This window comes from Lissotriton vulgaris, chromosome 3_1 (assembly GCF_964263255.1).
Source record: "Lissotriton vulgaris chromosome 3_1, aLisVul1.2, whole genome shotgun sequence".
In the NCBI taxonomy this organism is placed as follows: Eukaryota; Metazoa; Chordata; class Amphibia; order Caudata; family Salamandridae; genus Lissotriton; species Lissotriton vulgaris.
In genome coordinates, this window is record NC_141689.1 from 1,801,052,267 (window position 1) to 1,801,069,143 (window position 16,877).

At 40.0% G+C, this 16,877-nt stretch overlaps 1 protein-coding gene across 1 annotated transcript in view; it reads right to left on the minus strand.

Annotated features, from left to right (window-relative positions):
* The window catches only part of NOAZFP (nucleolar atypical zinc finger), a 142,347-nt gene that overhangs the window by 49,917 nt on the left and 75,553 nt on the right, over window positions 1–16,877 (minus strand). The window contains exons 6-9 of the mRNA XM_086962229.1: window positions 16,449–16,575; window positions 14,963–15,067; window positions 1,417–1,463; window positions 965–1,082 (exon numbers count right to left, since the gene is read on the minus strand). Of these exons, the coding sequence (XP_086818355.1) occupies window positions 965–1,082; window positions 1,417–1,463; window positions 14,963–15,067; window positions 16,449–16,575 (397 nt within the window). The remainder of the gene's footprint in view (window positions 1–964; window positions 1,083–1,416; window positions 1,464–14,962; window positions 15,068–16,448; window positions 16,576–16,877) is intronic.

The window sequence follows — 16,877 nt, forward strand, 5'->3', positions numbered from 1 at the left end:
AGGCAAATCGAAAGGGGATCCATAACTGACATCTGTCCCTCACAGTCCCAACAGGGATTAAAACATGAACATTTTGATGGAGACAAAACTGCACTACAAGAATTTAGTCTGCAGGGAAATCTCACAATATCACAGAGAGAGCGAGCTCAGGATCCATGCCGAAGGTGCAAAGAAAAGGGAACTGAATTTGATGTGCTAGGGTGGGCACTATATAGCTTCGATACGAAGCTAGCATCCCCGACCAGGCGTCTTATAAGCTTTGAAGATTCTGGATTCAGTCTGAGATCAGGAATTATTCTACAGGTGAGGAATCTGTAGGTAGATGTCTCTATAAGAATACATATGCAGAACCTGCGCCGGGCCTACTTGTGGGGGTCAAACAAGACAGAAAGTTGTATCCTGAAGACGCTCTGTAGGTCTAGCAACACCAGGGCTCACAATGAATCTACATATTCAGGACAAGCTGGAGGAACTGTAGGAGGGACACATGGGAACTGATTGAAAATGTTGCTCTGTCCAGAGACGACACCTGGCGCCCACCTACTTAAGTCAGTGAGGGGAGAATATGGGTACCTGGAAGACCTTTGCCTAAATGGAAAGGACCAACATTCACCTTCCTTTAAAGGTCATACCGCTGTCCCAGTTGAAAAAAACATTAACACAGCTTTCCTAGCCATCTACCTGCATATATACCCACATACATGTTAGGAATAACTTGGTTCAGGCCATCTGCTTAATTACTGTGACCTTGGTCACCGGAAAAAAAGTTGTGCCGAACTTCATACCTCAATGGACAAGCCATCACTAAAATATTTGCATCCATTATTTTCTTTTTTAATGTGCATAGCAAATTACATCCAAGAAAGTAATGTTTCACAAAATCAAACTGACTTTTAAATCAGCCTTTTGTAATTCCAATAATTTACACAGGACAATGTAATGAACAATAAATGTGCAGTCTTACTTGACATGCTCAGATCCTTCGTTTCCTGAGTTTCATGTCCACACTTGGGGCAAGGAGGTGGTTTTCCTTTTTCCGTTTTAAATACCTTGCTTCGAGCATGGTCATCGCAGAAACAGGCCTGCAAACAGAGAAATTAACAAAGAGTAACCTGGGTTGCAGACACAGGATTAGTAATGGGCTTGTCAGAAGTGGTACTAAACTATTAAACGCTTGCTAAGAAATCATGCTGAGATGAAAGACAAGAGTTCCCTAACCTGGTTTTCCTGATTAAGCAGCTGGTTATGATGGTGGGTTATTCTGGGAGGCATACAAGAAGGTAAACATTTTTAAACACACTGAGGGGGTAGGGCAGTAACATTTGTGGGGAGGCTCGGTTGTTCTGTTCAGAGCTAACTTTCTAGCCTTGCCTCAGTGTGACCTGCGTCTGCGTACATCTTTCGATTCTACTGTACCTTACAACGTAGGCATGAATGCTGGCCCAGCCGGTTACACGATATACCTAATAAGAAAAGAAAATAGATTAATAACATGAATATTCAAAGAAATGACGTTAAGAGTGTGTGTGTGTGTGTGTGTGCGTGTGTGTGTATATATATATATTATATATATATATGAATGTCCCTTGCACGGTTCAAAAGAGCAATATATCCCCGTTTTAATTTCTCCAAAGCAACTTCATGAACCTTCTTAGGTCTGGCTTGGCAGAACAGCTGTTGATAGATCTAAAGTCATGGGTACTGAGAAACATTTTTCCAAGGGGCCAAAAAGTATGGTCTGTGTGGGACAGAGGGCTGCATTGATGGCAGCAATGCGAGGCGGGTGTAAGGTGGACATTGGTGAATCAAAGTATGTACATGGTATTTGTGAGTAAATTGTGGTGTTATTTTGGGGGTTATCTGCGCTCTACATCAAGGACCAAGCCTCTGGAAGAGTCATAGATTAGCCAATAATGTGTTATGTTGAAACTGAGTTGACATCTTCTACTTCACCCAGGGGTAAGCTGTATCTGCTTGCTATTGCTACCTTTGGTGAGTCAAGTATACAAAGGAAGTAACTAGATTATTGAACTGGAAAGAAACAGAATCTCAGACCTCATAATCTCCTTAGATTTGTCTCTTATCTGTAACCATTAGGCATTTTTAGAAACAGGATCAGTTGAGGTAGAAAGTGGTACTCAAAGGCCTTGATACAGCCCCCAACAACAAGGTGTGCGATTCACTGAGGATGGCAGACAAACACCCAAAGGCCACTGATAGAAATTGGACAGTGTGAACGTTTTAACCATGGCATTAAGGGGAATTTACATTAATCCTGGTTTACCACCATGCTAAAATATGCTGATGGTGAACTCTGTATTTAAATTCTGGGCAGCTTGCACAGAACAAATGCATTCTTTTAGTTAGAGTAGTTCCTAGGTCTCTCCATCGGATCCACTCACACCCCAATTGTTGTGTAATGAGCATGATGGAAGCAGTGCAAATCAGGAGGCATATTTCCTTAGTAGTCTTGGGCCTTCCCTATGACAAACTATGCGCTTCCGAACACATTGTTTGAAAGTGTACATGTGTTGAGTAAACTCCACATACAACGCGAAGAATCAGAAAGGAATCTGCCAACAACGAATACAAAGCCCCCTGCACCTTTCACTGCCAAAACGTTGGGGAATTAAAGAAAGAAAAATTTCTGAGCATAACAAGAGAGTCTTCCACAGTCCACCTCCTAAATCTGACAAAAGAAAAAAAGCCCTGATGAGATTCCAGGAACTGGTTTCCTGTAATCGAAACGCGTCGGCATACTTGGAGGCACAGGCACACTTGGAGGCACATTTGAAGGAATAATTTACTCACAAGAACTATTTGTTAGCTTTAACACCATGAAAGAGTATCATTAATTTGACTCTATTCCTTACGCTCTCCTTCCTTCCTGCCTTTCTTTTCCTCCTTTTGATTTGGTTTCTCGTTTATTGATATTAAATACACATCAATTTAATGTGTTTTTTGTTGTGATGTTTTTTGGAGTTTGTGTAGATACATTGTGACATGTTTTGTTTATAAATTGGTTTGTATAGTATTGTAAATATATGTACAGTTTGTCCTATCTTTGCTAATGAATATATATGTAAAAAAAACTTTGAAAGTAAAAGAAGAAATCAAAGGTATAAAATACAAGTACATGGTCAGAATTCAATAAAGAGTATTCTTGACCTTCATTAATTGTTCTTGTTTTTTTTAAAAAGAGTGGTCTAGGCATTTGTGTGTTTTTTGCATTTATAAATGGTCCAGCCTTGTCCACGTCCAAAAAGGACCTAACTCCTTTGGGTTATAAAGGCCAGCACATGTAGACAACTACAAAAGATGAAAAGTACTAAGAACTGAAAAGAAACCCTGACTGAAAGACACTTAAGAGAATCTTTTTGCTTGGTACCAACCTACTAGACTTCTCCGGTCTACAGGCGCTAAATTTCTCCCAGTGCCTAAAATTCGTACCTTACACTGGGGTGGCCGCGGCTTCTACTACGGGACATCCAAACTCTGGCATTCTCTTCCATTTGAGCTTAGGAACGCTAGTTCCCTAACTGGTTTCAGGAGAAATTTGAAAACCTGGCTGTTCCGAGGCTAGGCGTATAACAGGTCAATGTGGTCCTCAGCGCCAAGACACTATTAGGTATTTGTGCACTTTTCTAAAACACACAGAATCCACTGCAGCAACTGTCCAGCAGGCAAAAAAGAATGCTGGAGCAGGGACAGCACACACTTCAGCAAGAGAACTCTCAGGTTTGGATAACCATTCTACTGGTAGCTATAGCCTTCTGATTGTTTCATACTACATTTGTAGGAAGCTTTACATTTATAATACTGTCCTGATGGTATAATGAAGTACATTTGGCTAAAGGTACTGCACTAGTTGGGCATTCATTTATTATGTGCCAATAATGTTATGCTAAGTTCTGAGTCCTTAACACCACACCACCACCATAAGTAAACCTTGCTTTGCTACCTTGAGTAACAAGAGCTAAAGGGGTGCCCTTGGTGCTCAGTTTTAGGTCCAACTGTAAAACAGGCCCAGGAATATCAGTAGTAAAAACCCTAAATGTCACAACTGGTGCCCTTACCCACTATATGGCTTGGGACAGCAAACGTCATTCCCTCAATTGGGGCCATCGATGACAGATCACTAGAGTCCAGGTCAAGTTGATGCTACCGGTATTTAAAAAGTTCATATTTTCTACTCACAGCCTATACACTGATAGCTGATGGGAATAGGTAAACCTAAAAGAACAGTTAAGGGAATGTTGAAATAATGAGTGGAGGGCCCCTATATGTAAGGATGGTGAATTCCTCATTGAGTTCATGAAGAACCCACTGGTTCTCACAGGGGACTCGAGAGGGTTCAATGGAACGGACCTAGGAAGAGAGTTCTGCTGTGGTGCACTCTCAGAGCCCTAGAGGGCATGTTTCTCCTGGATCAACCTTAGTTTATGGACTAGAATATTTTCCAGACCCTACCTTCCACTATCTCTAATCCCCAGTCTCCACCACTGCAAGGTTTGCGAGTTTCATTGCCTGCCCTCTTTCTATTCTTGGTGGCTTCTACAACTGATATGCAAATAAATTGAAAAGACCAGACTACAGTTGAGGCTAGCACAGTCTATACTGCAAAAAGCACAAGAAATAAGTTAAATAACTATAAAAAATAGTTTTGCAGCTTGATATTCCTTAAGGATTCTCCTATCGTATACCACTGTGCGCCTACTGTTTGGGCACTGTAAGTTTGTTTTCTAAGAAGAAGAAGAAAAAAGACTTGCATTTCATCCTGGTCTGTAATGAGACTCTCCTTCTACTTTGAGAAAAGGAATGAAGTGCTCCATTTACCTTAGGCCATCAACAGTCTGTGCTTTACACTGAATGTTTACAATTGTATCTCAGTGTGTGTAAGTAACACATTTGTTTATACCTCGTCTACTTAAAGGGAAATTCAAGGGAAGGTTTGATGGGTCCCACCTGTAATAGGACTTTTTCTGCTTGATAAGTCACAGTTTTTTTCTTTCTGTGGCGTCAGTCTGCTACAGGCTAGGCTAGTTTCTCAATACAGGATGAGTCATGGCTAGTCTGGTGTGTCGCTTGTCGCATGCCCATATTGGTGCCACATACAATGTTCTTGTAGAAGTGTGAAGCTGAATCCATGTTGATATTTTACATACTGTTTGAATATTATGCACCTACCACATTTTAGCTATCGTCCACTATTAGTGTGAGCTCAATTTGCCTTGTAGCAACCTTCCGGGCAGTCTATTGATTCACTGCTCAACTGGTCATCTTCCTAATTGATAAGAAGTTCCCCGGGTGGGCAAAAGTAAACAACTGTTTGCACTTTCTAACCTCCTTGATGGAATGAATAACATGAAGTATGTGTAAACTTAAGTCTGCTGCAGATTATTTCGAATAATAAATACATGCATCTCAATCTCTGTTGTTGTAGGAATTACTTATGACCAGGTCTAGTATGCAACTCAAACTCAAAGATATTGCTACTAAATATTTTTTTATAAAGGTTATGCATTTTAAACACATTTATGTAGTTCTGGGGGAAACGTGTACAATTCGTTTTTTTTAATACATAAAATGATAGTTTGTTTTAAGATTTAAAAAAAAAATTAATCTTTCTTGGCTAACTATCTGTAGTTAACACTATTGTGCAAGCCCTAAATCAGTTTTTTACCAGTCCCTTGTCAGCTTCAATTCAGAGTAGCAAAAACTCCTCTTTGCAAACAAGTTACTAATTTGAGCACTAGGCACAGTAACCTACGCCTCGGTTTGGAGATCTTGGTGTTGGAACCAGCAAACATTTTAGCAGCAGGTGTGAACTGTAATCTTCCCACAATATTATTTCTAAGAGGTTACAGAAATATGATTAATCGAGGGTTTTTTAATCAATCTGTAATATTCAGATTTTATAGCAAGCACAATTAGAAGCGTGTTTCTTTCTTTCTCTGAAGGGTACGCTACTGTTCTCATGGTATCTATTTTTGTTCCAAAAAACGTTATCAATTTGGTTACTCACAAAAATTCGTCCTATTCCTCCTCAAGTTTAGCGTATGTAATACGTCATCATGTTGTCTGTGTACTTCTGCAAATGTACCAGTCCATCATCCATGTATGAATATACTTTCTCCTGGAATTATCTTTTATAATAGAGATGAACTTCTTGTTGGCAAAAAGCATTGTCCTTAGGAAAATGATGTACACTGAACTGACCGTGTGGGCTACGTAGTGCACATTTTAAGCACCACTCATCTTAACTACATTGGTAAATGAGCATACATGATTCAAATCAACAGCGCTCATAATAATTTCTGGAGTGAAGATCTGAATCTAGAAATGTTGTCATTTTGAACTTCAATGTGTGAATAGATCTATATTAACTACAGATCCCTATAATATTTGGTTCTTGCTAGTAGGCCCAACTGTGCCCTTCAAAGGCAAAACTTTAGTTCTATGCAGAACCTTAGAACATGATGTTACACGTGCTTTTGAAGTAGGCTGTCTTGTGGAACTGTACTTTATATCCTTTGGTTAGTCTGGCTAGATATCCATAATCGCCAGTGATGTTGAAACATATTAGCCTTCTCTCCGAGCTATGGTGAAACCACGTACGAGTCCTGGTCCACTGCTCTTGACTTCAATATAACTGTTCTTCCTAATGCCAATACTCTCCATTGTCCTCGAGGTGGCCCGATTTGAGTTGTGTACCTCCAAAACAATGTGTTTACCTGGCAGGCGATCACAGCTGTACCTGTAATTATTTCTTTCTGATTTCGCAAGTGCATCTACTTTGCAAGTACTCTTTATACTCAAAAAGTATTGAGTGATTATTTCCTTGAAGTACCGACTGGCACAAGCATGGTTTGTCCACTAAATCCTATTGAAAGGTTAGACCTAGTTGCATCTTAGTCACATAAATTCCTCCTGAAAGGATATGTCCTTGCTGTTTCTCTAGAAAAAAAATATGCTGCTAGCCCAATCTCATCCATTGAAAGGTTATATCTTTGCTGTACTGCAGAGCATATTGACTGCTTGTCCACAAACCTCCATTAATAGGCGAGGGTGAAGAGGTGCACCGCTAGATTCTCTTTTCAAAAGATGCAAAAGGACAAAGTTCCTTTGTATTTTCTTTTCTTTATTTCAACATCAACATAACATAGGCTCCAGCGGGTGTCGGGAGTAGTAAGCAAGTAAAAGTCAACTGTAGAACACACTGTCACCCAAGGGTTCAATATGTGGGAACCTTTAACTTTTGTTATAAGAACTGTGAATGTACCATGATGGGGTTCACAAGTAAGGGCCCGGCATCAATACCTGGGACGCGTGCGTGCTGCGTTCTCGCTCAGATTCCAGAAATCTGGTACATTTGCAGTTCTGATAACAAATGTGTGAGAATATCTCTGGGGAATGGATTTCCAGTTTGGTTACATGTCTTCCTCATCTTCGGAGGAAACACTTTGTACAGAGTTGGATGTAAACATTTCACTGCAGGTCATATGTTTGGTTATGGTCTCCAATTTTATTTTATTTGATCTTTTTATAATGTGTTTTTATTACCGAAGGACACAGCAGAGCACTGGGGATATCCACAATTCCGAAATAGATGACAAATAGGGTGATGGAGCTATTCAGAATTAAATGGTTAGAGGACGAGGTATTGCTTTCAGAAAGTAATTATGTTGGGTTCACTGCAGAGCTACCATGGGAAAGAGATCCAGTAAGAGCAGACTTGATTCTGCATATATTTTCTTCCAAACTTATCTTCATCACACTATATGTGTTGATTGCATTAGTATGGATTACCGAACTTGATGCTGTGTTAGGGATGAATAAGACACAGGATTAGCATGGATGTGCAAGAGTTTACTGATGGAATGGAATGTTTCAGGCTTGATTAGAGTAGGATGTGTAGTTATTGAATAAGGACATCCATCCTCGTGGAGCTACTGACAATTATGGATGTTTGAGTTGGGTGATGTTGATGTGAATATGCTTTTCCACATTACTGTCATATTTGGGATCACCACTATGAGGGCTGTGCATTCAGTTCTTGCATATCTGCAGAGATCACTCACATAGGGGGCATATACCACTTCCATGACATGCATGTGCTACACTAGTTGAATTTGCATATCCTTCGAGGCAGTCCCTGTTCCAGTTGCAGTATACATGTGAGGCCCTGTCCACCACCTCCTTCCAAAGGAGCAGAAGCTCTGTTCACATCCAGACTTGTGAGAAAACTCAGCCTTTTCAAGTCCTTCAGCTGGGACAAGTTCCAGGGTGGGACCCATAGACTAGGCTCTTCAGGGTGTATAAGTATGGTAGGCATGCTTTAGATAACTTAACTGTACCAATTTAAACGACATGTTTCAGGGCATGCTGGTAGTATGTGCAATCATCCGATATGACTCCTCGTCCACAAGAAAATGTTTACAATAGCTTTGCTGCTTGTACACTTTTCTGGATTCACACATTGTGAATTATCTTGCCATCCAGTTGTTGGGCATGAAAGGGTCTATATTTTTTTCCTCGTGGGCTTCCACTAGTACTTGAATAATGCCTTCCCCCTAGGACGTCAGAACCATATCCATAATGCCCCAGTTTTGGCCACCATCTTCAGAATCTTTTGCCCTTTATTGTTGCATGAGCTGTTTTACGGCTTAGTAGCTATTCACTGCATCACTTTTCATATCCTGATTCAAACTACACCCCTTCAATAACCCTCACCCACTTCTCTGAGGAAGTGGGCAGCTCGCACAAACATCCCAAAAAGTCTCTGAGCTTCGGTACTCACGTGACCTTGTCCTTGCGGCAATTCCTCGACGTGGAGGTTTATCTCAGAGTCCTGACCGGAGAAGATTTCTTCCTCCTCCGCTGCCGATGCTCCCACATCTTCTTTATCGGAATGTTCATCGAAGATGTCCAGTGGGTCTTCGATGCTTTGACGCTGCATGTCTCGATGTCGGGCCCGATGATTTCGAAGAGTTTTCTCCGATCTAAATAATTTGCAGGCGTCACAGTCTTCCTCCTTGTGCTCCGGAGACTGGTAAAAGTTACACACTTTGTGTGAATCAGTTTTCGGATACTTCGCGTGTCACTGAGGGCAAAATTTGAACAGTGTCCGTTCCGGAGACAGAGATCTGACCCAAAGTGGTTACGCCCGAAGGCCGTCCACAAAGCTTTCCGATCTAAACTAGTTTTCGGTGACTGAAACGATACGCAGAGAACTGTGAAACACGTACGAAAACAATACCGTTGGGGTAGAGAGGGTTGCATGCCAAGGGGAACCGAAGAACGTTTCAAACCGGAGCGCAGCAACACATGTCTGAACCCGATGGTGGAAAAAACAATCTAACAATGGAGTCGATGACCATGCGCTCTATCACCGAAAGGAGGAGTCACCTTACCTTGTGACTAGGAAAGACTTTTTTGAAGAAAAACAACTTGCAAACATCCGGACCCAACAACACTAGATGGCAGGAGTATGCAAAGCATGTGATACACAGCACACATGCCTCGAACACTATTTTCTTTTTTTCTTTTGGAGCAAGATTTACATTCCGAGGATGGATGGTGTAGCGGTATTTCCTCCACTTAGGAGGTTGTGAGTGAGTCTTCTAACTCATTTGAGCAGCTCTATTACCATGTATGTCGACACAATAGTGTTTTGTGAAGATCTGGATATTTGACCATGTGGATGTCATTCATACGTCATTAATTGAGATATAAGCTATAAATGCTAGTGTGACTAAATTTTTCCTTGTGGATTGTACTCTTTATTTGCTAACCTGCATTTTCTTCCCTCTAGGTCGTAGCATGTTTGCATGGTTTTTGCTATTCATCTTGCAATGATTTCTAATGTGACCGGCAACATCTTGCCAGTACAAATGAGACCAGAACTGGTTCCATTTGGTACAGGGATTTGTTTCCTGTAGGTAGTACATTACAGCTTTCCTGATATTAATGTGGTAAGTGCTTTTCTGCAAACATATTTGGCTGCCAGAAAAAGGGTGGTCATTGTATTGATTGGTCAAAATGGAAGTGAGCTACCACATTTAGGAGAACCTGTGAGTGGGTCCTCATTGCCAACCGATATTTGTGTATTTGTTAGTATGGTTCCTGTACCGTAAGCTAAAGCAAACAGCGTATCTACGTAGTGAGGTGATGGCAATCAGAAATGCTTTCTTCTTGTCAGGAATTCTGATTCTGCGTAATGTATAGGATCAAACAGGGTTTTCCTTAGCTGTGCTATCACTAGGTTCAAGTTCAACGTGGGTGAGGAAATAGACATTGGCATTGAAATCCTCTTTACTCCTAAGAACCTCTTGACTGCGGATACAGTAAAATGCCCTTACCTGAAGCGCATGTAGTGTATGTGACTACTGCAGAGAGATTTACCTTGATGGTTATGTACAACAGTTTTCCTTCTAGTAGGTGCATAAGATATTCAATTAGGATAGTGCCTGGTGCTAAGCTGTGTGATAGGTTCTCTCTTCGGCAGTAGTGCATGAATCTGTTCCACTTGGCTATGTAACATCTGCAACATATGGTTCTGGTTCCCTAGCCTCCTACAACACTTCCATGCATACAGTTATAGTGAGGCTGGCTGGTTCTGAGTGACATACCTAGGCTTTCCTGTTTTCAGTTTCTATTTTTGGTAAATTCTGGTGGGGTTTTTTCAGTGTTTTCAATATCTTAAAAAACAGTTGTTATCAGTGGTTACACATTTTCGCGTCACTAAAAACAACAGAAAAAGGGTTTTTCCGGTGTTTATGGAACATTTTACTTTTATTATTGAATGCTTTCTGCACTGAAAGAACATGGTATATAGACAGTGTACGTATAGTGTATATGAGGTCCAAATAGATTTTTGCAAATTAATCTTATTGTAGTACACCATACAATACTTCTTCAGTGTGTCTTTGGGTCATGTGCGCTTGCTCTTTCCTTCCCATGTAACCTTCTGTGAAAAGGCCCTCTCAGCATTCATAGCCAATTGGGCTGAGAACCATCAGCTAGGGGACATAGTTGGGATGACTCTCTTTTTGATGCCATATAAAGCTTGAAATGATAAATATTTGCATTTTAGTTCCTGTGCATACAGTGCACCAGAATGGATTAAAAAGTCAATAGCATCCCTCATTAACTCTTAAGATTGTAGAGATGCTTTCAGCATACCATCTAACAAGTGGCAAGAATCTACTACAAGGAATAACTTCAGCTCGGGTATCAATTTTGACAGGTCATCACACAACTTTTTTATATACGTAGCTGAATCCCTGCAAATACAAACAATATGACTCCAATCTTTGTTGAACTTGGAAAGAACCTTTTTTGCAGAGCATTACAAGTGACACTGCGTTCTATGTTTTCCACAAGTCTGGTGTCATGTTTTTACCACTATCCCATATATACTTGTCACTATACCTTGCATTGAATGTTTAAAGCCTGAGGTGTTGGCAATTCGCCTACTATCAATACTGACTCACTAGAAACTATGGTCTGATGTATTAAGGGGTTTTACCCATTCTGTGGGTAAATGTGATGACACATATTAGGAAAGATGTTTATAAAACCAGCCATTTAACCTATCAGTGAAAGAATCAAATGCAGCCAAAATATCAAATATGAGTTTGATATTTCCTGATTCTCTATAGTTTATAAAATAATTAAACTAGACCTAAAACATGAAACTAAACCCTGCATCTTTAGACCAAAGGCCACAAAACTGAAAAAGTAAAACGAAGAAGAAACAATAGTTTAGTGGCATCCCTAAAGAACAAAACTCAAGCAGAATAATGTTAGCCAGTCTTTCTTTCTGCTAGCTTGTATAACAAAGTTACATTGTATTGACCCCTTCAGGAAGAAAAAAATGACTCTTTCACTCTCTTTTTCCTTTCTTGGAATGGCATTTAGTTTGTGGTTGTCCAGGTGTTTTTTCAGTGTTTATATGTTTTCACCGGTGAGAGCTATTTTTCTATCAGTGGGGTTTTATCAGTTATTATAGGTTTAAACCTAAACCCCCACAGCCTAGACATACCCCATGTGTTGTGAATAGGTTCGGAAAGACTGATACTCTTGTCATAGTGCCTTGTTTGTGGAGGTAGTACAATGTGGTTGTGTTGTCTGTTAGGGTCTGTAGTACCCTTCCTTTGATGTGAATGTGAAATTTTCAGATTGAGACCTCATTGAGTTCTAGTGCATATATGTGGTGCACTGCCTCTTGCAATTCCTGCTAAACTCTGATCTTTAGCTCTTTCATATGATCACAAGGTGTGTGGGGGGCATCTATTTTAATGGTCACTGAGTGGACAGATGTTGGACGGGTCTGTCTATGCAGAGATTCTTCACTTTCCACTATTATATGTCCCTCTGTACCCTTCCTGTAACAACCACTAGATACTCCCAGTACCCTGTCGATTGTGAAAATTGGCTCAGGAGCCATTCTTGGATCGGCCTCACATGGAGTCTGGTAGAGGGGATGAGTGTATTGCATGCAGTCAGCATCACTGTTTTCATTGTCAGAGACTGCCCCTACCAGTAGAGGAGAGCTTGCTCGGTCACTTCTTTATCTGGGGTGTGTCTATGGATGTTGAAGCATTAGCCCTGTTTCTTGCAGCAGGGACAATGATGGAGTCGGTTAGAGTATTACCAATGATATACATAAGGTCCTGTGTGGAGTGTTTGTGTTTTTATCCACGCACCGCATGACCGCTTCAATCTGCTCTTCCTCGAACTGTGCCCTCTATAATAGTAGTGTACATGTAAATATAGTCTGGGAAAAAGGTCCTACCCCATCTGTTCATTCCCTAACCTATGTAGTCAAGGTCCAAATAAAAAAATCTGTCTTTATTTGTTTTAGCGTCTCTCAGTTTTTCTCAACATCTGATGTGGACGTTGATGATTCTTTCTTAGTTCAGTGCTTTCCACTATTTTTCAGTGTCATTCCTGTGTCTTCAGTGATCCGTGACAAAGAACTGTGGGCTGTGCTTTCCAATCCAAATGGAGGAAACAAAGATTCTAAAGAGGATGACCTTGCACTGGGGAATTGTGGGCATATGTCAGAAGTCAAAGGCAGAAGGCATTACCCGTGTACTGGTTGACACCCAAGCAAAAAAGAAAAATAGGACCATCCGTTTCCAGGCCCAAAGATTAGGCTGGCGGAATATGCTCAGCAAGTGAGTTCAGAAAAGATTTAGGCTGATAAATATTGTACTTACATCTCTTGACCACTGAGAATGGACGCAATCAACGGACTGATACAAAAGTATAGTACCATTCTACCAGTGTCTAAGATCAGTAGTGCCTGCGCCACAAAAAGAAGGGCAGGTTCTGTTATTGTACATCTGCTTACTGAGAAGGATTGCTGGGTCAGTAGAACACAGAACAGGAATTGACCAATAGGGACAATACATGCTCACCTGATTTCATTAAATGCATGCACTGTCCTTATAACTGTATAACTTACAGGTCTCCGAAACATGCAAGTTTACATGGACATGTATATACCCTGCACCAAATTTGCAAATTAAGGCATGTCGTAAAAAGGGTTCATACAGTTTTCCTTCATAAACTGACCATGCAGTTGGCATAATTCCCGGTAAGCTTTAAGTTCCCCAAAAACGTAAACAATTCATTTAATAAATACGAACAGCATAAGATAGGACATAAAAGTTATGTTCCACATTTACAACTATAGGTTGAGCTGTAGAGTAAGTGTTAATAGATCAACACTGCTTAGATCATAGCCATATATTAAAGGTGAAAAAAATTAGATGTCAGCTGTAAGTAAGGAAATAAAGATAAAGTGATTCATATTGTATTAAAAGTGTTCGCAATACATTGAAATTCTTTGAATGTTAAAAATAGGGCTCAAGAAACAGGCTAGTACAGGAAACAGCAAATCAGTATCTACAAAAAAGCATTACAAAAGAAATCAAGAAAACGATCTAAAACCACAAGGAAAACAACCATGGAAAAGAAAAATCCATTCACTAACATGAATATGTTGAAACATTACACTATTTTGTGAAAAGGTGCACCAAGAAGTAAATGCGAAGGCTTCAAGGGATGCACTGCATACGTCTGCTAATGAATGTTAATTAAGACGGATTCCAGGGGAATAATGCACGTGCAAAAACTGGTTATTTACAAACACCAGAGTGGTCATTAACACCATTCTACTATTCTTATGCTCATGATAAGGCTTATATGTTTAAAGGACCATGATACCCAGTTGAAAGTACCGCATGGTACGGACTACACTCGGACACAAGGCCAATTCATTGGAAATAAGAATCAGATTCAATCCTAGGTGTCCACGATCTGCTACCATAGAGATAGAATCCAATGTTCTTTCATTCTTAAATGACATGGTGATCCTAATATAGTCCAACTGTTACTTCGTAGGAAGTCTCAATCCCACCGCTGTTCTTTGAAAAGTGAGGAGTTATTTAATCAAGTGAGGGTGTAGAGGTGCTTAGAGGTGTATTAGTTTAGTGCGAAACGACAGTTCACTTCCTCCTTCACAAAACAAAGTACTACAATAAAAGAGAACAAAAGCTTCTGCGATTGTTCTTAGTTTGGGTGGAGGGCAAAGAACTATTGCCCCCACAGCATGTGGTACGGCCCATAACTGTGCAATACATTTGTACTTTCGGACCCAGTCATACCAACATATAATGGTCCGATCAAAGAGCAGGCTAACACTGAATAGAATAAATGTAGGCAGGCCTACTAATTTAGCTAAGGAAAACACTGGAATCCAAGACTGAGTGGAGAACAGACGATATTATAGATGCATAACTATAGCTTTATAAATACCTACAAAACTAAATGAACGCATCAGCCATTGCAATTTGTGCGATTATGCATGATGCACTAAGCAGTCTAGCAAATACAAACATGCCTCTTATCACTTCAGCCTAAAAACAAAGCTTGAAAAACAAAGACTCACATTTAAACGTTTCGGCCTCCAAAATCTGACAGCTGGCTTGATGTTCAAACTGATCGTCTTCACACAGGTAGTTGTGACAAAAGGAACAGCAAAATATTCTACCACCTGTTGAAATAAATATATACAGTCTAGTAAATTTCCCTATAATCTCTAATCAAGCAACCACAACAACCATATAAACAGAAATACAATACCCACTGTGCACACGTATTTAGAAAGGAACCACACAGGTATGGATGTCATGTATAAGAAACCTTCTGGTACCACAGGCCTGCAGCCGGCCCCTCCTATTCCATGTCTGTGGTCAAATAAACTTGTGTTTTTAATCTACTGTCTGCTGAAAAGCAGATTTCTCTACTTGCTTTCCCTTTCTCCACAGTTATGAGATTTGTAAGCCTAAAGGGATTAGTGAAACTGTGACAATGATTGCGAGCCTTGGCGTTGCCACCACAGTGTGCAAATCCATGGCTCAGTCATCCACAACCTTTTTGTATCTGTACATCTGAATTTATAGTCACTGTACAAAAACTATTTTAAGCATAATAGTTTCCTTTGGTCATAGTAAATTAAAGTGACTGACATTGAAGAAAACGTAATACATGATCACATTTTTGGGGACAGAAAGCACATACAAGCACGCCTCACTGGGTACACTCCCCTTGTTCCCAAAAAAGAGCACCATTTTCTTTTTCAAAACATGGGATACACACATTCCCTTATATTGTGTAATGGCCGACAAATGGTCTGCAAATCGATTTTATTTTTTACTCGGAGAACTGACATACCAGATACCAAAGATGGAAAGTTAACTATAAAGATATCTATAATTTCTTTAGCAAATTTGACCCCTATTTTTTAGTTTTCTTTTTTTCCTCAAAAACCAATGAAGGGATTTTCAGCAAAATCAAAAAAGATTCTTAAGCTAGACCAAGCTGCCTCACCTCATCCTCCCTTAGTAAAATCAGTCATCCAGTTTTTGCTGGGAATTACAATGAGGGTCAGCACTTCTTGGACCCCTTTACAACGTTTCAGTTCCTTGATGGGCAGGGGACGGGTTATGGTTTTCCTGGCCGGGGTGGTTTTCTCCAAAAAACATAACTTAACTTAAACTATTTGTTTCCCAGTAAGAGATAATATATATGTACACAAGTCAGATTTTGGAGTTAGGAACCATATGTTGTCGAATAGAACAGAGATATTTCATACTTCTGGCACAAAATCCAATGCTACAAACATTTTAACAATGGTCATGTGATCCATTACCTCTCAAAATGAATAGCGACTTCGCAACACATTATTTGGCCCTGTGCTATTTTGGAAAGTTTTTATGTTTTCTACTCAAAGCTTTCGCCTATCTTTACCAGCAAACTTTCAAAATTTGTTTAGAACATAAAATGTAACTAAAGCCGTGGCCTCTAGCAAGAAATCCAAGATAACTGGATGGCTCTGGAATTTTTTTCATTATTCTTTGATCTCAACAACTCACCATGATCCCAGACCCCTCTTTCACATTCAACACATTCTGCATCTGTCAAAGGACAAATGCAGGCATGTGTGCTGAGACACTTCCGGCCATGGCACACCCACGCTTCACAAAAGTCACAGACAGCTCCCTGAAAAAAACAAAATAGCAAATGAGTTGTATAACAAACAAATACATTACAATCATCTTGAAGCAATATTTCTGGTTAATAAGTCTGTTAATATAACAATGAAAAGCACAATATATAAAAAATAAGGTGTGTGCAGGCTTCAGAGGGTTAATGAGAAAGACTTTTGTATATCTTGACATTTAATTTGTGAATTCGAATCCTCAACTCGTAGGAGGACGATCAGCTGCAAAATTAACTAATCGAACTAAAGCAAGCATTTTAGCCCTTAGTTCAATACAGGACTCCCGGATCCTTGGAGGGTT